The 25,762-nt window shown below is 38.5% G+C and overlaps 1 protein-coding gene across 1 annotated transcript; it reads left to right on the top strand.

The window, feature by feature from the left end:
* The first annotated feature begins 581 nt into the window (after window positions 1-581).
* Window positions 582-24,967, top strand: Hapln1 (hyaluronan and proteoglycan link protein 1). Its single transcript, XM_052159903.1, has 4 exons — window positions 582-681; window positions 17,673-18,044; window positions 21,387-21,689; window positions 24,678-24,967. Exons 1-4 carry the CDS (start codon window positions 582-584, stop codon window positions 24,965-24,967), a joined length of 1,065 nt encoding a protein of 354 aa, XP_052015863.1.
* The last annotated feature ends 795 nt before the right edge of the window (window positions 24,968-25,762 follow it).

Below are 25,762 nucleotides of genomic sequence, written 5' to 3'. Positions count from 1 at the left end.
CTGTAGCAAATGCACTGCTTCTGCTTCATGTTTTATCCTCTTTTCTATTTAAAACAAGCAAATCTAAGTTGCTTAGGAAGCCACATGTGCAATGAACAATGATGCCAAGGCTCATGCAAATACGCCTTATTTGCTCTGGTCTAAAATGCAGTTCCTAATGAGGCTGACTGGATAAACAGATGTGCCAAACTGCTCTTTTGTTAACTTATACTCCCAACTCAAGGGTTAATATTTTAAAAGAGTTTTTGCCCCCTCATTAAAGCTCTGTTTGACTCTGTAAGTCTTCATACCAAAAGCACAGTGTTTTAAATTTTCAGATTTACAGTTCTGCAAAGACAGAGTTAAACACTGTTTGGACTCTGGCTGCCTCTGAGAAAGTGAAATTTTTCAAAGCTCGGCTGTCAGCTCTCAAAGGCTCCTACAGTAACTTTCTGAACAGATTGGGTTAAATATTTTTAGAGACCCATTCCACGATGATAAGGCGGTAATAATTTGTGCAGTGCAACACTCGGAAGGGTTCCAAATTTCTCAAGCCTCTGTGTATGTGATCCTTACAGAAGAGAAGAGCCTGAGCTACAAGGATGAGAAGCTTACTTTTCCTGGTGCTGATTTCAGTCTGCTGGGCTGACCACCTTTCAGACAGCTACACTCCAGATCCAGACAGAGTTATTCACATCCAAGGTAAGTGAACACAAGTTCTCAAATGAGCATCAGATGAGTTTCCAGTTACTTACAGTTGTGATGCTTGGTGACTGTTAATTTCTCGTCTGTTGCAAGAACTTTTTCCTTCTCCTGCTTATGAGTAAGCATGTGTGTGGTGCATGGATGCTAATACATGAGGGAGATATTAGAACTTGGAAACAATCGAAGTTGAACATCTTAAGAACCTCCAACTGCAGCGAATTGGTGTCATTAACTCCAAGCTGCTCAGTGCTGTTGGTATCTTCAAGTAGAATGGGGTGCATGAAGTTGATTTCGATGCAAAGTGAAGGGGAGAGCTAAAAGCACAGCAGAACTTAGGATGTGAGGACATTCTGTCACAATAGTGGCTTTAAGATTGAGAAAAGCAATGCCAATACGAGAACGAGCAAGCCGAGTATGGCTGGGAAATAGCAGCTTACTCTGTTACAGTGTAAAGATTTCGTTCCTATGGCCAGTCCACTAGCCCTGCATGTTTCTGTTGAGCTCAGCTGATCCTCAGCCGAAGAGCTGTAGCAAGGCTAGAGGCTGCAGTATAATGCAGCTCTTTCGTCAGGCTAAGCTTCTGCTGAGGGACATCCTGCAATAAGAAAGCTAGAAGACTTATGCAATAAGGAAAGGCAGTCCAAAGAGCAATAGAAAAAGTGTCTGACACCTGCCCGTGGATGCTACATCACTAAACTGAGGATTACAGAATGTAATGCATTGCATGTATAATATTAGTAATTTTAGATAAGTTCAACTTGGGGGTCAGAGACATTATAAGTTTGATCAAAGACATTAAACATCAAGTTATAATTTCAAGGTCAAAAGTGTAGTCCCAGAAAACTACATTCACTGTTTGAAAGAAAGGTTTGTGAAGGTCGTCTGAGAGTGTAAATCTGGTAGAAATATTGTCCCGTAAATATTTTGGCAGTCAAGAGTAGAATTTCTAATTAATCTGTCTGTGGGTATTTTTAGGCACATCCTTTTCAGTTTTGTTTGCTTCCTGCAGCTTTAATATTTTACTGCTGAAACATGGAAAGAAATTATATAATTGTAAATTTTCCTCAGGAAGCTGCTAGGTCAGCTTTTTCCCTAATGTATGTATTAGAATCAAAGCTGCTACCCAAGGCTGTAATGTATTTCCATGCTGCCATTACTGATGAAGAACAATAAATACCTTCTAACTTCTAGTTACAGGATTCATTTCAACATAAATGGCAATCCTGAATCATTAGCAATAGCAACTTCAATCTAATATAAAATATTATTTATACAACTATGCTTTTAATTTACAAGATCTACTCAAGTTGTAGTATAAATGATGTGGTCCAGTTAGTCTATGCAAAATGCAATTAATGAAAATATTATTTTAAAGGATATACTAACATTTGCAAACTTCATGTTAGAGTAAAGTTATTTGAACAAGAAAAACTACTGTGGCCCAGCCTTCAAAATCCCATGTGTCCTATTGAAATTCAGTTAAAACGGACTGTAGCCCAAGGTACCCAAGTTATTCAAATGATTTCATACACTGTTGGATTCTTTCCAAATGCCTTGATCATCCACTTCATTTCAATTGTAAATTCATATTCTTAGAAAGTATAGTCTTCCCTAGAGGAGGAGTTACTTAAGGATTTCAGGAGATTCAACTACCAAGCATATATTTGCTGGTAGAAACTAATACAGAAATGTGGTTAGGTCATAGCAATGTGAGGTTATCTTCATAAATCAAAACTTATTGTAAAGTTGTTCAAGGAACCCTTCCCACTATCCCCCCTCTTCTCTCTTCCTTAGAGCACTACCATTCATATTGTAGCTTCAAGGAATAGAATTCTGAGAATCCATGTTCAACTGGCATGCTGTAGTTTCAATTGTCTATTATAATACAAATATAAACCTCACAACACAGTATGGAAGGAAGAAGGCAGGAGGCCTTTGTTACACTCTTGAAACACTAGACTCATTTCTCATATTTAAACTTTATTTGTAATAACCCAGAGGAATTTAAAAACTTGAAACCCTCACAAAATGTTTTGAGCCATTTGCACTCTAGTGATTAAATTGGCTGTCTGAATTGCAGATTGCTGCGTTGTTCTGAGAAGCAGTATAGTTTCAAAGAGGTAGAAAAATATTTAGAATCCATAGAGTTATGAAAATATACTTTATGTCCCATATTCATCATTAAAGTTCTATTTTAAACTCAAAAGCCCCTAAGCAAAACTTAATGGCTGAATTAATCATTACATATAATCTGTAAATTCTCTTTAGATACTATGGAATAAATGCCTGGCATTTTATTGATTTGTCTTTGAGCTTCGAGCATCAGTGTTACCTAAGTACATTTCTGGTAGCATCATTACAACTTTGTTGTAGTTTTTTTTTTTTAGAAACATAGGCATCTTCCCAGATGTTTAATCTGGCAGGAAGGGAGGAAAGGAAGGAGGGATGAAGAAAAAGAAAGAAGGGAGAGAAGAAATGAAGGAGGGGAGAGGAAAAATAGGAAATAAAATCCGAGCAGAGTATAGATCTCAGTTGGTACAGTGAGCACTGTAGCTGCATGAGGAACTGATTCTGAATTCTCCATTACCCAAATAAAAAGCTGTATGTGGTAGCACTTCTGCAACCCCAGTACTGTGGGGGGAGAGGGGACTCAAGGACAAAAGGGGTCCTGGACCTCTTTGACTAGCCAGCCTACCCTAGTCAATGAGCTCCAGAGAGTCCCTGACTCAAAAACATAAAACCTTAAACAGCAACAAATAAAAAACAGCAAGGAAGGTGAAAGTTCAAGGAGGACAACTGACATCAATTTCTGCCCTCCACAGGCATACACACAAGGACGCATGCAAATGTACTCCCTTACACACATAAATAGACCACACATCACTTGTGTACACATAAATATGCATGTGCATGTACACCCTTCACACATAAATATATCACACATCACTTGTGTACATACAAGTGTGCGTGCACATGTACACCTTTGCACACAGAAATATACCACACATCACATATATTCACACAAATATGCATGCATATGTACACCCTTACACACATAAATATACCACACAGCACATGTGTACCCACAAGTGAATATGTGCATACACACCTTTACACACATAAATATACCAGACATCACATGTGTACCCTCAAGTGAATATGTGCATACACACCTTTGCACACATAAATATACAACACATCACATGTATACCCCTAAGTGTGCATGCACATGTACACTTTTGCACACAAAAATATACCACACATCACATGTATACACACAAATATACCTGTACATGTACACCCTTACACACATAAATATAGCACACGTGTACACACAAAAGGACATGTGCATATACACCTTTGCACACATAAATATACCACATATCACAGGTGTACACACAAGTGGGCATGTGCATGTACACCCTGTATACATAAATATAGCACATATCACATAAATACAGACAAATATGCCTGCGCATATACATCCTTATACTCATAATAAATATACTACACATGCAATAACACAGCAGACTCCAACGCACACAGAAGACTACTGATTATACATGAATATACATTTGAATACCACACTAACTTTGTCATGATATATGATTTCTGGTTCATAATTTTATATATATAAACATAATTTTAAGCAATATGTTTCAAAACTCTAGACACCGGTAATACTGTTGAAGGACAGATGATCTTCTCAGCACACTAACACTACCATGAGGGCCACAGATGTGATACAGGACAAGAAAATAAGGACTAAATAAGGGATATATATATAGAAAAAGTAGTTAGTCACAAAAGGGTCTCATCTAGAACAATGTATCTAAATTCATTGAAGTTTTGAATACTTAGCATTTTTAGCCCATAAAAGTATAGCTTGTGGATTTTATGATACTCTGCTAACAATCAATTAAAACCGTGTAGTTTTATACTTCTAGGTATAAAACTTTCCTTTCAGGTGGCAACAAATTTATATTAGATATACATAGCATTTTATGATCTTTTCCTGGATGATAAAATTGAGAAACCATGAAAGAAATCAAATTATTAGAAAATACATATCTAAAACAAAATGGTTAATTAGTAAAGCCTCTCATCCTGATCAAAAATCTAGAGAATAAGTGCTGTCTCAACTAAAGCACTCACCTTAATCTTTACAGCAAGCTAATTTTTATCTTACCTCATAATGAAAATATTTACAATTCCTTATTGTCTCAGCCCTTTACTTACAGTGAAAATCTGTTTAATCAAATCATTTGGAATATAAACACTATCAAATTCTAAGAAATTAAAACACTCAAGGCTTACAACAGTAATAGTGTCTAGGAAAAACAAAGTCATTATTTTGGAGAAATTATTTCAAAATAAAGACATTGAAAAAATAACTACAATACCATAAAACTACTTCAAGAATTTTATTTGACCATAGTGAAGTACTGTTTACTGCTCTAGAGCCAGTGGGAACTGGGAAGGTGGACCTGATCAGTGAGCTAGACGACAGTCTCATGCAATAGCCAACTTTTTACAAAGCGTCAGATAATTTATACTCTGTGCATTAAAAGGAGTCACATGAGTAAAGTGCACAATCGCAAGGGCAAACGGCATGTGGTAGACAAGCATGCAGCAAAATCACGGGGTTTTTCCCCAATAGCGGCATATAAACAAGTAGCAATAGCCAACTGTAATGAACAATATGAAGTAAAGCCACCCCTATCTCCTACACCTTGGAGAGGCTGAAAGCACATTCCAAGAACAATTCCATGTTTTTGATGAAAATGAGGCCAAAAGATTCGTCTTTTGTTGGAGTTTTCTCACATACATTCAGAAATCTCCTCACATGACTGGATTCTTGCACTGTGCTCTCACACAGTACCGTGAGACACATGTACTATCAGAAACCATGATCCAGAGATCAGTACAAAAGGTAACCATTTTTGACAGGTTTATTTATACTTGTTGGCTAGTTGGCTTCCCTGGATAAACAGTTATTAATCACCACCTGTACATACTCTCTGTGGTATATCACTTTATGTTCAAAGACCCTCCTATTAGGTACATTGAACCAAATACATTAAGAATTCCCTCTGGGCATATATCCAGAGTATTCTTCAGCATGCAATAAGGACACATGCTCCACTATGTTCATAGCAGCCCTATTTGTAGTAGCCAGAAGCTGGAAAGAACCTAGGTGTCCTTCAACGGAGGAATGGATACAAAAAATGTGGTATATTCACACAATGGAGTACTATTCAGCCATTAGAAACAATGAATACATGAAATTCTTAGACAAATGGATGGAGCTGGAGAACATCATACTAAGTGAGGTAACCCAGTCTCAAAAGATCAATCATGGTATGCGCTCACTGATAAGTGGATATTAGCTTAGAAAATTGAAATACCCAGGACATAATCCACAAATTAAATGATGTCCAAAAAGAATGGAGGAGTGGCCCCTGGTTCTGGAAAGACTCAGTACAGCAGTATAGGGGAATTCCAGAACAGGGAAGTGGGAAGGGGTGGATGGAAGAATAAGGGGACGGAAGAGGGCTTATGGGACTTGCGGGGAGTGGGGACCCAGAAAAGGGGAAATCATTTGCAATGTAAAATAAATAAATAAATAAATAAATAAATAAATAAATAAATAAAAAAGAATTCCTGCTACCTTTTCTACTCTTCACCCAAAAGGCACATAGATATCCTGAGAAAAATAAACCCCCAAAGCCATAATGCATCGTGTATGAAACCTACTAGAGCAAGGATCGTGTATTGCCATCAAATGTGTAAACTGTGTGAACAGCATATGGAAGAGAGCCTTCACTGTGTTTTTCTAAAGCATTTGAATGTTTTCAATGAACAAGGTACGATGCAAAACGAGACTGGAGGAGTAAACTGAAACCAGACTATCCCAGTGTGTTGTCATCCAGGCTTGCATTTTACATTTAACCATTTCAAATGTTAAGTCTGAAGCAAAGATATACTCTAATATGGCAGCCCTTATGTGGATAACCCACTACAATGAATGGTCCACAAGTCAATGTGAGGTAAACCTTCAGGAGTGTGCTGCTTAGTTTGTGTCAGCTGGACAAACTAGAATCATCTAAGCAGAGGCAGCCCGTGTTGAAGAATTGCCTCCAGCAGATTTTCTTTAGTTTGTAGGGCATTTTTGATCAATAATTTAGGGAGAGGGTACAGCTGACTGTGAACATTGCCACCCCTGACCAAGTGATCCTGAGTTGGAAAACAACATAAGATGCACAGGCCACAAAGCAAGCCAGTAAGAAACATTCTATTTCCTGCAGTGGTTTCCCCAGATGATGAACTATAACATGTAAACCAAATAAATCATTTATGAGTTGCTTTTGTTTAGTGTTTTATGACAACAACAGAATGTAACCAAGGTATGAAGGGTGGGTCTTAGGTAGCGAGAAATTATGTCACAAGTCTAGATGGATTGTTTTGCTTTACTGGATGTAGACATACCAGAGATTACTGATAGAATAGATATAGAGGTATTTTAAAACTCAGCCTACAGATTTTATGATGAGTGAATGAATGGGTGGTGAAGGCAAGGTCTACACTGATAGAAACAGAGAAGATGGGTTAGCATAAGTGGAGAAAATATATTAGCAACACCATATATGATCAGAAGGTATGTGAATTTGCTAATTTACAGAGTTTCCTATACATGTGATATTTATAAACTAAATTATACAGGTCCACTGATTTTGGGACTAGACAGGCTAGCCTGTGTGGGTAGACTATGCTGGCAGAGGCAAGAGAATACATTTGGAGATACATCTTACTTTATTTTCCAATTTCACTACCAACAACTTGAATAAGAGAGTATGAAAAAGGCATATATTGACTTCTAAAGGGTCTAAATCCTGATATATAATGCTTATAAAAATGTTTTCTCATCACTTTGTGCTAAATTTACATGACAGTATATGTCCCAGACTCATTTAGAAAATGAGTCAAAAATCATGTTCCAAACTAGCCTGAATATACAGAGGGGGCAAAAAAATCTGTTAAAACCTAAAATACACACAAAGGATTAGAAGTACAAAATTTAATATTAAATATCATCATTAGCAATTGTTTTCTGGTTCTGAGCCTGTATCTCCTAGTATGACCTTGGAAGGACCAGTATCTACTGCCCCTTTGGAATGGGATGTATGCCCCCAGACTGGCTATCGTGCGTTTGAGCACATCGTTCTACTATTCTAGCTATTCTTGTCATTTCTAACCCTTCATCATCCAAAGTATTTATGTTTGACTTGTGCTGGGGTCAGGTGTTATGACAGGCAGAGAAATAAACCACAAGGTGTAATACAATCCCCAGTACACAAGGAAGCATAATTACATTGAAACTAAAGTCAGAAGTACAAGTGATTTCTTCTAAGAAGATGAATTCTGAGAAAAGTTACCTATATTAGCTGAAGGGCCTAAGGAAGGATCTAGTCTGGTCTCAGTCATACAGGCAACATAGAGGTCATTTGGACTATTAATCACCACTGGTCCTGGTTGTGAGAGCTTGGGGAAACAGGTGGTTAGTTATACAGATAATGTAAGGATAATTTATACTATTGGGTGTCTCTAGTCCTGGTTGTGAACATTTGATAAGGCTTGGCCCAGCAGATGATGCAATTCACCAGGCTGTTAATCACCAGGCTGTTAATTGCCTTCAGTTCCCAGTGTTCTGTATGGAGGAACAGGTTTGGGTCCTTTCTTTAGAGAGGACAGTCCTGCATGCTTAATATCCCTCATATCCCTGGAGATCTGTGGTTTCAAGGGCCTTCACAAATCCAACAGACTTGTATTTTATTTTCTTTAGCACTAAATTCAATACCTGATCCATTGAAGGTTTAATAATTCTTAATTGTTTTCAAAACAATAATGAAAAGTTCCCTAAATATTTTCTTAGTGTTTTTTTGTATTGCTATTCTGTCTTTCCCATTTTGTAATGGTGTTAATCTTATCAGTACACACTATTAAATGCCCTTTCTGAAAATGACAAATCTTTTGACCTTTTACTTCCTTCCAGGATAGACATGTTGTACATGGAAACAAACTTTAGTTCTGCTCCTTTACCCCATAGTAGAAGAGTTTCAACAATTACGAAGTATGTGAATAATCACAGATATTAAATAAAATACCATACATTATCATTCCAGTTTCTCTATAAACTTTGCAACAAACCCTGATAGTCACCATTTTGGAAAGTATATTTATCTTTATTTCTCATTTTTATTAATTCTTTGAGAATGTCATTCAGTATGTTCTGATCATATCCATTCCCTCCCCAACTCTTGGCAGATCACCTTCCCTACCCACTGATATTGGTACCCCCTTTGTTTTGTAAAATCTATTAAATACAGTTTGTGTTACCCATATACTCTTGGATGCCTTGTCTCTACTGGGACATGGTAAACCACCAGGGCCCTCACCCTTAAAAACCTGACTCTCCCTCTCCAAGCATTTATCATCTTCCAAGAGCTCCCTCCCCAGGGGAGGATGTCCTGGCCCCTCCCCTCTCATACTGGGATTTTGTATGGCCCAAGCCTGCACAAGGCTTGTACATCCTGTCACAAATGCTCTAAGAGCATATGCGCAACTGCATTGCTCTGCACAGAAAACACTGTTTCCTTGAAGTCATCCACGGCCTCGGCTTTTAAAATCTTTCCACTCCCTTTGCTTCAGCGATCCCCAAACATTGAGAAAAATGAGAATGCAATAACTATCCCATTTATCTTGAAAATGTCATTCCACACAGTGTTAGAATATCCTAATTCAATCTTTTCCCCGTTTTCCTTAGTCCTTCTATAATATCTTGATTTATTTTTTTCTCAGTTTAAGTTAATAAAAATTTAATGCTAGATTTCACCTGTTATCTACTGGTAAAATCAATACATTTAATTTCTGAAGATTATTAATGAGAGGACTCAAGTCAACACAAATACTGACACCATCTCTTGCTCTGAAACAAGTAGCAGACATCATGGTAGAGGCTAATGCATCTGTGTTGACATTTACAATCAGCCTCATGTAGGCAGCCTGAGGGAAGCCCTATCATCCCATTCCACCCTCCCCAACAATAGTAAGATGCTGGTGAGTCACACTAAGCAGTGAGCTATTGAAGCTGAGATTCACCCTTGAGCAGTTTGCCTCTCCTGAGTACTGAACGCTCACGTGAGCTCATAGACTCCATGCAAACTTCCTCACTCTTTGGGAAGTACTTTTTGAGGGCAGGATTAGGTGAAAAATAGTTAATATTTTATTCCAGTCAATGCTGTTCCAAATGGTTAAAACAGTGTTCTGAATGAAACGAATCACTATGAAAAGTTTAGTCTTGATCCTTGCTAGAAATGCACCTCCAGGCTGCTCTGGTGATTTTACTAGGAGTCAAGATCAAGATGAAAGTGAGAGCGGTGGTGGAAACATCCCAATAATCTACAAAGAAATTGTGAAGGATCAGAAAGAAATGGTATTATATGGAAATAAAGATGGGGGAGCCTATTGATTGACATTTTCTAATTTATATAATCAATGTCAGGCATTTTCACATCTCCCCTTCCCCTTTCTCATCCTCTTTCTCCCACTGAAACCTTTCTTCAGATAAGTTCTCCCCTACACCACTGTTTTTTTGTGTGTGCAACTCACTAAGTTTAATTAAAATTTTCAGCCTGAACAAGACAGGGAGCCTATTTACTGGAGCAAGGGCAACTTATGACAGGCTACACCAGTAAAGAAAATGAGACTTCATAGCCCATCAGCTGTTTTTTTTTGTTTGTTTGTTTGTTTGTTTGTTTTTTACTTTTTCTATTTTTTTTAATTTTTTTATTCAATATAATTTATTTACTTTTCAAATGATTTCCCCTTTTCTAGCCCCCCACTCCCCGAAAGCCCCCTTCTCTTCCCCTGTCCTCCCACCCATCCCTTCCCACTTCCCCGTTCGGGTTTTGCTGAATACTGCTTCCCTGAGTCTTTCCAGAACAAGGGGCCACTCCTCCTTTCTTCTTGTACCTCATTTGATGTGTGGATTATGTTTTGGGTATTCCAGTTTTCTAGGTTAATATCCACTTATTAGTGAGTGCATACCATGATTCACCTTTTGAGTGTGGGTTACCTCACTTAGTATGATGTTCTCTAGCTCCATCCATTTGCCTAAGAATTTCATGAATTCATTGTTTCTAATGGCTGAATAGTACTCCATTGTGTAGATATACCACATTTTTTTGCATCCACTCTTCTGTTGAGGGATACCTGGGTTCTTTCCAGCATCTGGCAATTATAAATAGGGCTGCTATGAACATAGTAGAGCATGTATCCTTATTACATGGTGGGGAATCCTCTGGGTATATGCCCAGGAGTGGTATAGCAGGATCTTCTGGAAGTGAGGTGCCCAGTTTTCGGAGGAACCGCCAGACTGGTTCCAGAGTGGTTGTACCAATTTGCAACCCCACCAGCAGTGGAGGAGTGTTCCTCTTTCTCCACACCCTCTCCAACACCTGCTGTCTCCTGAATTTTTAATCTTAGCCATTCTGACTGGTGTAAGATGAAATCTCAGGGTTGTTTTGATTTGCATTTCCCTAATGACTAATGAAGTTGAGCATTTTTTAAGATGCTTCTCTGCCATCAGAAGTTCTTCAGGTGAGAATTCTTTGTTTAACTCTGGCCCATCAGCTGTTAACTGCCAGGGGGCCAGAAGAGCAGCGTAGAACCTCGTAGGGGTTGATGGTCCTCACGCGCAGTCCTATCTGGAATCAGCACTTCAGAACAGTCAATGAGGCGCTGATGAGGTGCAGGGTTTTAACAACTGACTGATTCTAGCAGCTGTTTTTTGAGCCTGGTAAGGTGCAAGATGAGCTATTAAACACATTCAACCCATCCTGAACAGTCAGTGAGCATTTCTTAGCACAAGTAACTGTAACTGGACACTCGTCGGTTGGGTATTAACAAAGTTGTTGTGTGTGTCGAGTTTAAATAAATACTCATAAGAACCCTTGCATGAAGTTGTTTTGTGCTCTTTTACTGAAAAAACTGAGAGTCAGAGGGATTAGGCAGAAGAGTCACGCTTAGACCAGGTGCTTAACTTATGTCTTTACTAGTGAAAAGTGAAGATATAATTCGTAGGAGAGAAAGAGCTCACATGGAATCCTAGTGGAAAAATGGAGATAAACCACCCCCACTTCTATGTCTTCCTATTCCAAAATATGGAGAAAATGTAGTAATAAAGGCAGAGTTATCAGTATATTAACACAGGTTAAGGTATACAACTCAGAGTTGAGACTTTTAAAAGTGTTTTTGCATTTGATCCCATAGAGTTCCTTTGGGCTTCTTGATCCCTAGTTCAAGCAGACAGTTTTTCCTTTAGCGTCAAGAATATTTTCAATGTTGCCGTAAATACACCTTCAGGACTTAAAACAGTGATGGCACAGGTCTTTACTTTTCAATGTAAAGTTGGCAATAACAATCACATAACACACATTCATGATCATAATTGCCCCACACAATACTATCATTCAGTGTTGAATGATTTCCTACCATAGTCAACTTAGCCAGGAGGGAAGGGAAGAAGGCAACGTGCTATTAAGAGGGCACTTGCTCCAGAGTACATCAAACCAGAAAATGCAGGTCTCAAAGGAAAAATACATGCTGCCTGAGAATACTGAGAAATATATTGTTCTAGATAGACTGGTAGATTCATGAGAAGGAATTGGTCGCAAAGACAGACAGAATTGGTGTTAGAGATCTGCCAGCATGGGGTGGAGGTAAACTGGATGATCTTGCAGCTTGTGAGAATTAAAGGCAGCATTGCTAAAAGCAGAAAAACAGCAGCAATCACTGGCTGAAAGGGTGACCTTCATTACCCTACTGGGGCTTTCATTTGTAATTCAAAATCAGACACCATCAGGTTTCTTAGAAACACTGCCTTTAAGGACTATGGAAAGTGAAATAAAGCATCTTTAAAATCTTGCTTAGAGATATCAGTTTTATTTATAGACCATCAAACTTTATGTAAAAAAATATGTAATACTTTATTCATGAAAATACACTACAACCACCCCTGGTGACTTCTTGTATTTCTTTCCTGAGGAACCATAGACAAGCATTTGATGTTTTCAATTGGCTATTTATTTATTTAGGAATTCTTTAAATTTTAATCTATTTTTCATTTCATTGAGCATAAGTAATACATACACAAAGTTCAGAGGTTTTAGAACATAGAAGTATTCCCCACAAACAGACAAACACCCCCAGCACACACACACACACACACACACACACACACATTTTTTTCAACTCTTCCAGGAGTTATTTTTAAAACTTTGTTCGAGGTCTTTTGAGTACCTGTCCTGGGGATTACAGCTACATCATTGTGCATGAGTTGAGGATACAAGCAAAATAAGCTTTCTTTTCTGTGTGATAAATAATTCTGAAAAAGAGACAGTGGATGGCTGCATGCTACAGTGCAAGTAAGTAGTGGCTCTGCACTCACATACTATGGGGTGTAAATATATATATGTTATATTGAATATGCAAGCATATGTGCAAGTATATATATATATATCCCTTATAAACTTTATAGCACACCAAAAACAAAACAAAACAAAACAAAATAAAAAGCAAAGCAACACAAAAAGTAACAAAGTTTTACTTTGTTGTTTTTCTTGTAGAGGTGTGAATTTTTTAATTCCCCTAAGTAACTATCAGAAATAAGTCACTACATTTATTTTTCAATTGATTTAAGAAATCTAAAATTCTGGAACCTGCTTCCTTCCATACACCATGGATGCAAGTAACCTAACAAGACCTCTTATCTTGCATGACTTTTCTTGCTTTGGGGGGATAAGCTTTGATTCACAGTACCTTTTCCCTCATGCAGGGTTTCTCCCTGAATATCAACTTCAAAAACCTTACACGTCTAATAGAAATAAGAGGTATAGTTGCAAAGCTATGTTTCTAGTATTTTTTGTACAATCTCTTTTGACCTACAGTTTAAAGAGTTCCTCTAAAATATGTGGCAGTCAGAAGGTCACTCTTTTCTCCTCCAGATTGCACAGCAGTCTGTAAACTAATAAGAGGGTGCCAGCGGTCCAGCACATCCCTGGTTGGCATTCTCACCATGCCCTGCTGTTTCCCTTGGAGGAAGCACTGTGCTTGGAAGGGCATCAAGTCCCTGCAGTTACCATCACTCACCATTTCTGATAGAAACAAGTAATTTTCTACTTAAAAGATGCTCTTCCGAAAGGCTCTGTGCCCCACTGAGCATCTTTAATTTCTCAAAATAGCTTTATGTTTTGAGTAAATAGCCTCATTTAAGGACAAGGTCTTCGGTCTACCTAATTGTTCACATGAGCCCACCGTGGATGATAAGAAGCCAACCAGCACACTTACACAGCTTTGCTTTGTTTATCCTTTCATTTTGTTAGGAAGAAAAACAAGAAGTACTGATTCTGATGATCAAGGCTTAATTTTATAGTGTATTTGTATGGCTGTGAGACCACCCTGTCAATCAAAGAGCTTTGATGGAAGCATGAATATATAGGGCTAAGCCAGGATTTAAAATGCCATGATTTTACGCTCTAGGCAGCACTGTGCATCCTGTGTTGAGCGATCTTGGCTCCTTTTCTGATGCTGTTGTCATTTCCTTTTCGGTTCCTTGCTTGGTGCATTTCCTGGTTGGTCCATGTGATAAAAGCCCGTGACACAGAGCCTGGTAACAAGAACTAAGTGTTCTCCTGAGGTAGACATGGTGGGGCTGAGCTGTACTAGGGCTTTGACAGAACTTTGAAAGCTTCTGTCATGCTACCCATGTTTCATTCTTCCATATATTCTGTATGGTAATAGACCTCCATCTCCAGCCACGCTTAATGCTATATAACCTACAATATTCATCTAAATGCAAACCAAAGCCATCAGCAGGGCCATGCTGAGATGTGAGTTAGTGAACATTGATGGTCATTCATTAAGAAATGTGCTAGGCACCCTTCCAAGACTTATTTGAACTTCAGGTAACTCACCATTTCCATTTAAAAAAAAAGATCTATAGACTATCATACACACTGGAAAACATATTAAATCCTGAAATATGTAAGTCAGCCTCTGTCCACCATGAAATACTGTAAAAGAGTTAACAGCTAAAAAGCAGAGAACATCAGAAGTCTCATCCTTTATACATGAGTTTTGTTCTTTGCTCCGGTTCAATAATATATGAAATTACTTGCGTTCATCCTGAACCATCTTGAAGCTGCACTAAACCTCACAAATGCCCAAGTCCCTTCCCTTAATAAATAGGTGGCATTGGATACATTATTTAGATTTTGACCTGTTTGACTCAAAAACGTTACAAGTCGTTGATACTGAAAATCTATAAATGTGAAACTTTTGCTTACCACTAGGCAGTGCTCCAGTATTCTGAGACCTACAGAGTGCAAGCTACACAAGAGAAACTAGGCCGTTAGTGTCGTGTGCTACTGTCTGATGCTGTTCTAAGTGTTTCATGTGTACAAGGTCTACTATACGACAGCTTTATCATCCCTAATTTATCTGTGAATAAAAGGAGCTTGCTCCAGTGAAAGAATTATCTATTGATGCAGTAAGCTTAGATTAGGTTATCTATCATATGAAAATCCCTGTTCCCATCTGCTGCTGTGACTTTTCTCTTCATAGTTGAGTATTGGTTTCTACTTTAAACTGAAAATTTGAACAAATCATAAAACAGAAACCTCTTGTAGAAATGTGTAGTGTTTCTATTTATACTCAAAGCCCAGCATGGCACAAAGCCCAGGTGTGTTCCTCAAATATCAAGCATCAATGTTCCCTATGGTTATTGGTGAGTGCCTTAGTTAGGGTTTTATTACTGTGAAGAGACACTCTGACCTCAGCAATTCTTATAAAGGAAAATATGTAACTGGGGCTGGCTTACAATTTCAGAGGCTTAATCCATTAATGTTATGATGAGAAGCATGACAACATGCAAGCAGACAAGGTGCTGCAAAAGTTGCTGAGTGTTCTGCAGTTTGCTCTGCAGGCAGCAGAGGAGACTGTAACACTGGACCTAGCTTAACATATGAGAACTTAAAGCCCACCTCCAGAGGGACACGTGTCCTCCACATGACCACACCTACTCAATAGACACAACTTCTAATAGTGTCGCTTCCTAGGGAGAAAGCATTGAGATCCATGAGTCTATGAGATCCAATCCTATTCAAAAAAGCAAACTGAGCATGGTTACTCAGCAGCATATCCTACCACCACCCCTCCCCTCCCAGAGAAACATGACTAGAGATGCTTAGGTAGATCTTACATACAGACATTGGAGGATTAGTTGGGGAAATTATATGAAAGGTAGGTTAAAAAAAGGAGATTTATTTTTCTCCTCTTCAGATTCTCTTATACTACATAAGAAGAGAAGGATTGGAAATATATACAAATGTTTCATGAGCCTTGCTTGTGATTCATTTTAATTAGCTACATTATGAAGTCATATTCTTTATTTTCATTATCTATGGGAAATGGGAACACTGATGATTTTGCTATACTTTTCTGCTTTTCAGGATTGGGACTCTCATAAATGCAATGATATGCTGTTTTGAATATAAAATTCTGATCACAATGGCATCCAAAGCATCTGATTTTAGATATTTTTTACTTTGAATCAGAATCTGGTGTCTATGTGTCATTAAATATTTTTTGAGCTCTATCTCAAGGAAAATGGTTACTTCTCAACCTTTTGGTTGTGACGCCTGTGGCAAGCCTCTATCTCCAAAAAAAGTTTGCATTATGGTTCATAATGGTGACAAAATTATAATTATGATGTAGCAATGAAAATAATTTTATGGTTGGAGATCACTACAACACAAGGAAGTGTATTAAAGGGTTGCAGCATTAAGAAGGTTGAGAAACACTGTCCTTGTGATCTATGCATCTTAAAAGATTCAGGGCCAAGGATTGTTCAAAAGCAATTCTTCTAAGGATACAAAGGCTGCCAAGCTATATACAAGGCACTTTTTATGGTTTGGAAACTGTGCCAAGTTTCCATAGACAAGAGGTATGCTTGTCCTAGAGTCCTTACACTTTTTCCTTTGCATATCTCAAACATCCTCAATAGAATGTGTCAAGGTCAAAACCATAAAGCTCTAACTAGGGGAAACCCCAGGGAAAGCCTAGCTCTGAAAATAAGAGCTGGCTTCCTAAAAGAGACTGCTGACTCGACAACTTACATTATTGCAGTGCTCTTTCGAAAGCTCTGCAGTCCTTGGAGGGTGACGGCTGCAGGAAACCAAAGGGCAAGAACAATAAGGATGAAGTTTTCAGTGTAAAACAAGAGGAGAAGGAAGAGAAAGGAACAGAGGCCACCTAAAGGGAATTGAGACAGAAAGAGTTACTGTGTTACAAAATAAGTGTGATTTTTTAACACACTAAGCTTTCCCATTTTGAAGGATGTATCTCAGAACATACTGTAGTCTATCACCAGCATTAAGACGACTTTCTGATGCCCTGTCTCAGTTGAAATGGAATGTATGGTTGTTGCTTGAAGTACTCTAGAAGTGCATGTAGATGGAAGCCATACATATATGACCATATATGACCATAATGATAAGGCACAAGTGAATTGTGTTTCTTTAAAGTTTTTCTATAAGTGTATTTCAGACATTAACAGTAGAAAATGTGACCAATCTTACTTTACCTTGAAAGATTTGAGGTTCATATTGAAGGGAATCCAAACAGTATTTAGAATGTATTACAAAGTCATTAATACTGCTTGAATCCCATAATTTATAATGACGACTGTGCACATCATTCCCAGTTTTATAGTGGCTTGCAGACACCTCTTGGCTAATAGAGATATCTTAATGTATATTTCAAAGCAACCATGTAGAGAATGGGCCAGATAGCCTCTTTCATTATATAAAAGGGTCTGAAAACCCATGAAATTATTTTCTGTTTCTCCATCTTTCCCCTTCTCATTATAGCCGAAAATGGCCCCCGTCTACTTGTGGAAGCAGAACAAGCCAAGGTGTTCTCTCACAGAGGAGGCAACGTGACACTGCCATGTAAATTTTATCGAGACCCTACAGCATTTGGCTCAGGAATCCACAAAATCCGCATCAAGTGGACCAAGCTAACTTCAGATTACCTCAGGGAAGTGGATGTCTTTGTTTCCATGGGATATCACAAGAAGACCTATGGAGGCTATCAAGGTCGAGTGTTTCTGAAGGGAGGCAGTGATAATGATGCCTCCCTGGTCATCACAGATCTCACTCTGGAGGATTATGGGAGATATAAGTGTGAAGTGATTGAAGGACTAGAAGATGATACTGCTGTGGTGGCATTGGAGTTACAAGGTAGGTATTCATAAAGCATGTTAAACTTTAAAGGAAGCATGAGTCTATTTCACTATAATAGTGTGAAATAGACTGTAGCAATAATGGAAGAACCCATAAGTCTTTGCCTAGCAAGTTTTTCTTCTTTTCTGTTTTGCCATCTGCATATGATTTAAGCTTCCAGCTTTGAAATGCATGTATAATACTCATGTGCAAACTTGAAGCTGTTCACAACAAGGAGAAATGTGCAATGCAACTGAATTAATAATATTTGGAAACAGCCTTATGCTATTCAAAACTTAAATCCCATTATGTGCTTATTGAGAAATTCAAATTAGATTCTTTTTTATGGTGCTTCTAAAATTATCTCTGTTTCCAACTAATGGTAAGATTTGTAAAGGACATCTGCAGTGCAATACATGTAATTGTATTCTGTAAGATGACTGCAGAAGTTAATTTAGCAGAAAAAAGTAACCTCTGGATTTACTTAAATATTCTTGCAAAGAAGTAATACTTTTAATGGCCCAGGGTCTTTAAGAAATCAAATATCAAATAATCCAAGTACTTCAGGAGGTTTTCTATATCTTTACTATATAACACATTCAATAGATTTAAAAGTCAACAAATACAAAGCTATACAAGTAGAAGTGTCCTTACTTTCAACTCACTTCTAGTCATCACTCTAGAAAAGTGCTAAGAGTTCATTCTATATAGTTCAAATTGTCTTATTTTCATGAGTTTCGCCCATGTTTAACACTGAAGAATGAAACTGACTACATTGGTAGGATGGTTTCATTCACAAAAATTACAGGTCTATATTTGCTGGAACCTTTTATCCCATCCCAGGAAAAAGGTTTTGTGTCTTTTGAAAATGATAACCCTGACCACTGGCTCTCCTGAATCCCACAAGATTCTGTCAGGCATATAGAAGTTTGTCAGCTTTATCTCCCTGATAAAATCCAGTCCAAATCTCCATGGCTTCAGAACATGAGTTCTAGCTGTATAGTTCAACAAGACATATAGATTGTGGGTCTAGTTAATCCTACTATATAATTCATTTTGCTTTCAAAGTTTTTTTATAACAAAAATAATTATCTTTTAAAGAAAATATTAAAATGTTTTAAAAGTTACAAAAGTCTTATGATTTTATAAAAGGATTGAGTGATATGATTTTAAAATTGAGAGCAACTCAAATATAAATACATTTATTCACATTTATATTTGTATATTGTATTTGAAACTAACTCCATCATATTTGAGTTAATCAGGGACAAATGGATACTGTTCTACTGCCCATGAGAAGCAGCACCATGGCACAGGATAGTGAATTGATATCTGAAAATTTTTTTTTGGTCTTTAAAGTTATTACACATTAGAGAATCCTGTATTTTCCACTGTTTCCGCCATGAACAATTTGGAAAAGAAAAGGTGGCACAAACATTTTCATCTTCTGATAAAGATGCTGGAGTCGTTCTGCCCCTTGAGCTCTGGCTACCAAGAGAATCATTGCTCGACAGTTTTCCTTCTCAGGGGCACATCCAGGATTGCTGAGAAAAGGGAACAAATGTCACAGGGTGCAGAGAGAGCCTACTAGTACGCAGACAGCACTGTAGCACTTCCATTCTGGGGTACACTCTGATCCTAGTTGGGCAGGGCAGTGTCCTGAGAACCATCTCTAGGTTCTTCCTCCCCCTTACCACAGGCAGTAGCAACCCAGAGTATTTCCTTCTTCTTGTGTCTCTTTTCCAACTGATAGATCCATCAGCCAAGAACCTGAGGAAGCAGAAGGAGATCAGAAAGCCTTCTTGGACCTTCTGCTGTGATCTCTGCCAGCTGGACTGGTCTAGAGGGACAAGGGGAAAGACTTGATTTAAAACCTCAAGTCCTCTCATAGAAGTGTCTAGGATATTTTCGAAAAGAATGTACAGCCCGTGATTGGTTATTCGAGAATTGATTGTACATGATCTTGAGTAGGTTCTGCTGTCTTATTGCATATAACTTAAAGCTGTACAATAACTGGGCCAGTGGGACAAGAAGCCTGTGTGCCATGATCTAAGATATTAATTTGTTGTAATCACATCTCTAAGAATGCTTGCTCTGAATATCTTTTACTAACAATAGAGGACACATGTTGTCAGATGTCTCCCTTAATATACAGTCAGTGACACGATTTTGAATATATAACTTGGGAATCAATCCTAAAGAAACTATGGAGGACGTGAGAAAGCTCAATTTCTCCCAATAATTATTTGAGCAATAAGGAATGCTTTCAGAAGGCCGTTGCCTCTTCCCAGACAAAGTCAAATGCCAATTCATGTTCTTTGTATTTCCTAAGGGATTGTTCTGTGAAAAACAGTCAGTTAATGGATGTTTTCTCTGTACTCATCTTTCATAGGACAAGCTTAGAGAAGCAATGATTTTGTTCTATTTATATGGAAATCATTTTCAAAACCTTGGTTTTTGTTAGGAATATAATACATTAATAGAACAAAATGAAAATGCTAAAAGCAAACCCATTCTAGGTCCCTTCTATGCAGTGCCTCTCTACTGCTCAGAGATGTGACTTTATTTTTCAATAGCTCTTTTTTGCCTGGCCTTTAAATTAAAAAAAAATGAGAATTTTTAAAGTAAAATCCCCTGTTTTAGCTGTTTCAAGGGCAGGAAACCAGAGTTAGGAATACATGAAATGTTAAAGCAAAAAGTTATTATGCTTTGCAGAGGGGGTACTTCTCTAGAATAGAATTATCATATTAACATGAGACTCACAAGATGTTTGTTAGATATGCAAATTTAGCTTAAGTTTCTCCAAATGATAATCCTGAAGAGACAGTGACTTACTTGGATGGTTTCAGCAGCATACATAAAAGTAGATGCACTTTTGAAACATTCAACATATTTCTTTATATTAGTATCAAAGATTATATGAAACTAATGCTAACTTCACAGCATCTTCCAAAAACATTGTGAATTTTTGAAAACACTGTCTGCCTAAGTATTACATCCCCTATAACTCTTAGTATTTCTCTTGCCTTTTGTCTTCCCATAAAGTCTCAGCAGCTGTATGTTCTGGGGTTAGTAACCAATAACAGTATTGAGATCCTGTAACACATGGCTGAATCTCTCTCAGAAAGGAGACATTTTTAGCATAAGTTAAGCTCTTTGGCAGTGGAGGCAAATCACTAAACTCATTCCAGGTAATAGCTCCTTTTGTAACTTACCGCCAAAATGTGTGAAGTAGAAAGGGGCCATGAGAAATCACTCAATCTGGAGATTGCACTGCCCACCCCAACCCCACACACCCACCTGTACATGGACATGCTCAGGGCTATCACTAACGACCTTTCCTGTCTCTCCTTTGAACAGGTGTGGTGTTCCCTTACTTTCCACGACTGGGACGCTACAATCTTAACTTCCATGAGGCACGCCAGGCTTGTCTGGACCAGGATGCTGTGATTGCTTCCTTCGACCAGCTGTACGATGCCTGGCGGGGCGGGCTGGACTGGTGCAATGCCGGCTGGCTCAGTGACGGATCTGTGCAATACCCCATCACCAAACCACGAGAACCCTGCGGGGGCCAAAACACAGTGCCTGGAGTCAGGAACTACGGGTTTTGGGACAAGGATAAAAGCAGATACGATGTTTTCTGTTTTACATCCAACTTCAACGGTAAGATAGCAGCTGCTTCACTTCACCTCTATCTGGGGCAACAAGTTGTCCTAAAACAGTTAGAATTTTGATATTGTCTTCTAAAAACACAACAAACAAGCAAACAAAAAACAAGCCAAGGAAAAAACAAACAACAAAAAGCAATTCTTTAAGGTATTACTATATTTTTAAAAAGAGGCAAATGTTCTTGAATCTTGAATGTCAGAATTTTTAAAATATCTACAAGAATCCCGCAAAAGCTACATACTTCCTGTTTTGCTACAGTTTAACCATTTTTAATGAAGTAGTCGACGCTGTCTCTTGCGAATGCTTCGGGTTGTCAGTGTGCTGTCCCTGCACTACTGCTCTCTGTGACGAGGAAGGAGCTTCCCGGCCCTATGCACCCTCTCTCCCAGTCATAGGATCGTGACTAAGAAAGTTCAAGGCAAGTTGGGAACCGACTGAGACAAATGCAGCACAATTAGCCTGGAAGAGAAAGGCAGGGAAGGTTTCCACACAGACTCACTCCTAGACCTTTCACTAGACCATCCTGAACATGATCTTGGGGACCTATTACAAAATGAAAATGTAGGGCCTTTGTTCAAAATTGATTAGGAGTTTGAAGCTATATTGTGATAAAAGCCGATGATCCTACTGTTCAGTAGACTGAGGAGGGAGGATTATAAATTCAAGGCTAGCCTTAGCTATACAATGATACTGTCAGAAACTAACAAGCAAAGGCAAACTTCAGAGCATTAAAAAAACATAGAGTGTAACTGCCTGCAGTTACTTTGAACGGGTTCCCTGGAAAGGAAGCAGGGAATGGATAGGAAGGTGGCGAGAAAGGAAGGAGACCAGGACAACAGATTGCTGATCAAGGTCCCAATTTTAATGGATGACTGAGAATTTAAGGTTGGGGTGAGACCCTTCCCCCCAAGGTTTGAGAGTCTGCTCAGCCAGTGTTGGCTCTACTGCTCCACTGCTTGGTGGGGTAGCCTGTTTAATTCAGGAAATTGTAGATCTGGAAGAACAATGGACTTCACCTTGGTCTGAACACTCCACCCTAGGTGGGGGAGATTGTGGTTAGCACTGAGGTCTGGAAATTCCACCACTCAGAAGACTGAAGACGGGAGGGCACAATTGAGGAGCCAGAGTAACTACATAAGTCACATCCCTATGAATCAAGGGCTATGCCGATGGTTTTAAATTTAAGGTCCCTGGAAATAGACTCATGAGTAAACAAAAAGGGTAACAACTTAAGACTTAAAAGTTTTACCCAACAGATCTTCGAATGATGTAGCTCTAGCTGTCCACACTGCTGGAGTCATTCGTAGTATTGAATAGAAGGATGCGTATCTCAAACAAATTTCATTTTCAAATATGTAGAGGTAAGATTTGAACTCATGTCCTATAGTTTGCTATTCTGTATAGATGGCAGATCTAGTTAATGAATGTTGCAATGACTCCTACCCTTACTTCAAATCTCACTAGGTTAGAGAAGAAAGAACTGGCAGCATTAGTTTATACTCCGGCAGCCTGTTTAGGGATAGGAAGACATCTCAGGCATAAAGAGCTTACCTCACAAACATGAAGAGTTGTGTTCAGTCTAAAGGACTCATGCCAAAATGCCAGACGTGGTGAAGTGCACTTAAAGTCCCAGCAATAGTGAGGCACAAACAGGAGGATCCCTGGGTGTCACTGGTCAGCTAGGCCAATTTAATGGGAGGCCCCATATCAAAAGATGTAAAGATCAGTTCTGAGTGTAACGCCAAGGTTTGTGCCTCTAGCTGGAAGCACGCAGTCAAAACCATCACCAACTGAACAAAAACCACATTCAGATAACACACACACACACACACACACACACACACATACATATACACACACATACACACATACACACACATACACACATACACACATATACACACATACACACACATACACACACATATACATATACACACACATACACACACACATACACACACATACACATATACACATACACATATACACACATACATACACATACACACATACACACATACACACACATACACACACATATATACACATACATACACATACACACATACATACACACACACACACACACACACAAGAGCGCCATTCTTAGTGAGGGCCATAAGATAATACGCTATATAATGTGTCTGACTGGAAAATGTGATGATACTTTACTTAAAACTAAGATGATGGAGAAAATATTCAGTGTATGCCAGTTCTGTGGATCGCTGATACATTTGTACATGCTGTATTTCATCATGTTAATGGGATCTCAGTCATTTATCCTGCAGTAAGCGGTCAAAAGTAACAGCGTTTCCACGCAATCGAGAAAGAGCAAAATGTCAGGCTTCAAAAGATGGAAGTTTTAAAGCATTAACAAACTCCTCTTCTAGTAAAGGCGTGCACAGAGGGCTTAAATTCAGCGAGGGAATCACTGATGGCAAATGACTTCCTGTGTTTGACGAATTTTTATGCTGTCGCTTTGGTGGAGAATAAGGTCTTATTGATACCTGTAATGAAAAGAGCTTGGGGTCTTTGAGTTTTTTAAATGGACTTTCATGTGAAGAATGTGTTTTGATCCTTTCACATTCAAATTTTGCCTCTCTAGAAACTTGTACTGGGGTTCAGTCCTGCTACAAGTAGAATTTAAATAGCCCTCCTTTCAACGTGGAATTCTGTCTTCCCTAGAACCACAGAAGGCCTTTTAGTCTCTAATTAGCTAACAGAAGCTGCATCTGCCAACACCCTTTTCTTTTTAATGCTATACAAGGGCATGTGTCAGCATGCGCCAAGAAGCAAGACTAAAGCAAATTTATTTAATCTAGAGTGGCCTGTTAATATGGCATTTACATGGCAATTCTATGTTCTCCAAATTTCAGACATTACTCTGCCTCTCCCTTCAATGAAAATGACTTTGCTTTTGTCTCCTTCCATGTCCTTGGTTCCATCTCAGGCCGGCTAACTCTCTCCTTCTCCCCACAGGCCGATTTTACTACCTGATCCACCCCACCAAGCTCACCTATGACGAAGCGGTGCAAGCTTGTCTCAATGACGGTGCTCAGATTGCGAAAGTGGGCCAGATATTTGCTGCCTGGAAGCTTCTGGGCTATGACCGCTGCGATGCCGGCTGGCTGGCCGATGGTAGTGTCCGCTACCCGATTTCTCGGCCAAGAAGGCGCTGCAGTCCTACTGAGGCTGCAGTGCGCTTTGTGGGTTTCCCAGATAAGAAACATAAGCTATACGGGGTCTATTGCTTCAGAGCATACAACTGAGCATGCCCTAGAAAGAGTGAGTTCTCGAGTTAGTGAAAGTTTTGTTTGTTTTTGTTATTAATATGAACTCATGCAAGTTACCAAAACTGTGATAATCCCTTTTCACTTACTGTAAAGAGTCGTTTCATAAAGGCCAATTCATTCATTTGTTTTGTAAAGCTATCAGTCGATATATATTATAAAGCAATCTAAGCATAAGGGAAGCTAAAAGAAAAAAAAAAAACGGGCTTTAGAGCCTAACTGGTTTATGCTACGTCATCCCAAAAAGATGCATTTCACGAATGGGATATGCTGTAGGCTGAGAATCACCAGGATTATATTAAGAAAAAGTAATGCTACTTGCCGTAGTAACCTCCACAAGCACAAATTTTACATATTTCTACAATTTTGAAATGCACTTCACTAAACAAATTAGAACAACAAATTTGAAATACAGGCTTCGTTACATAAACCAGGATTCTGGGAGGTGCAAAAACACAATCTCATAAGGGAACAACGGAGACTTTTTCTAAAACTAATACTTCAGGTCTCCAGTACACAGAATAGTTTACTCTTTAAAATCCTACCTTTTGACCAAAAAATTCATATAGACTCAGATACAGAATAATAAAACTACAGTTAGAACTCCTAGGTCAACTCATTTATATAAAGTATTCACTTAAGTACACTGATAATTCTTTACCAATGAAAGAGACCTATCTTCTAATTACAATTACCTATCTGAGAAGATTTGTTTTATTATTTTGAGTAGTTTTACTGAATCATATTTAAATTCTAGGAACCTTCGTTAAGCAG

Source organism: Apodemus sylvaticus, chromosome 16, assembly GCF_947179515.1.
Source record: "Apodemus sylvaticus chromosome 16, mApoSyl1.1, whole genome shotgun sequence".
Taxonomy (NCBI): Eukaryota; Metazoa; Chordata; class Mammalia; order Rodentia; family Muridae; genus Apodemus; species Apodemus sylvaticus.
Note: the sequence above shows the minus strand (reverse complement) of the source record. Positions and strands in the feature narration are given on the sequence as shown.

Coding starts and splice junctions, on each gene's coding strand:
- Hapln1 (XM_052159903.1), top strand. CDS start 582: ATGAGAAGCTTACTTTTCCTGGTGCTGATTTCAGTCTGCTGGGCTGAC. Junction 18,045..21,386: donor GGTGGCATTGGAGTTACAAG/GTAGGTATTCAT, acceptor TCCTTTGAACAG/GTGTGGTGTTCCCTTACTTT. Junction 21,690..24,677: donor TTTTACATCCAACTTCAACG/GTAAGATAGCAG, acceptor TTCTCCCCACAG/GCCGATTTTACTACCTGATC.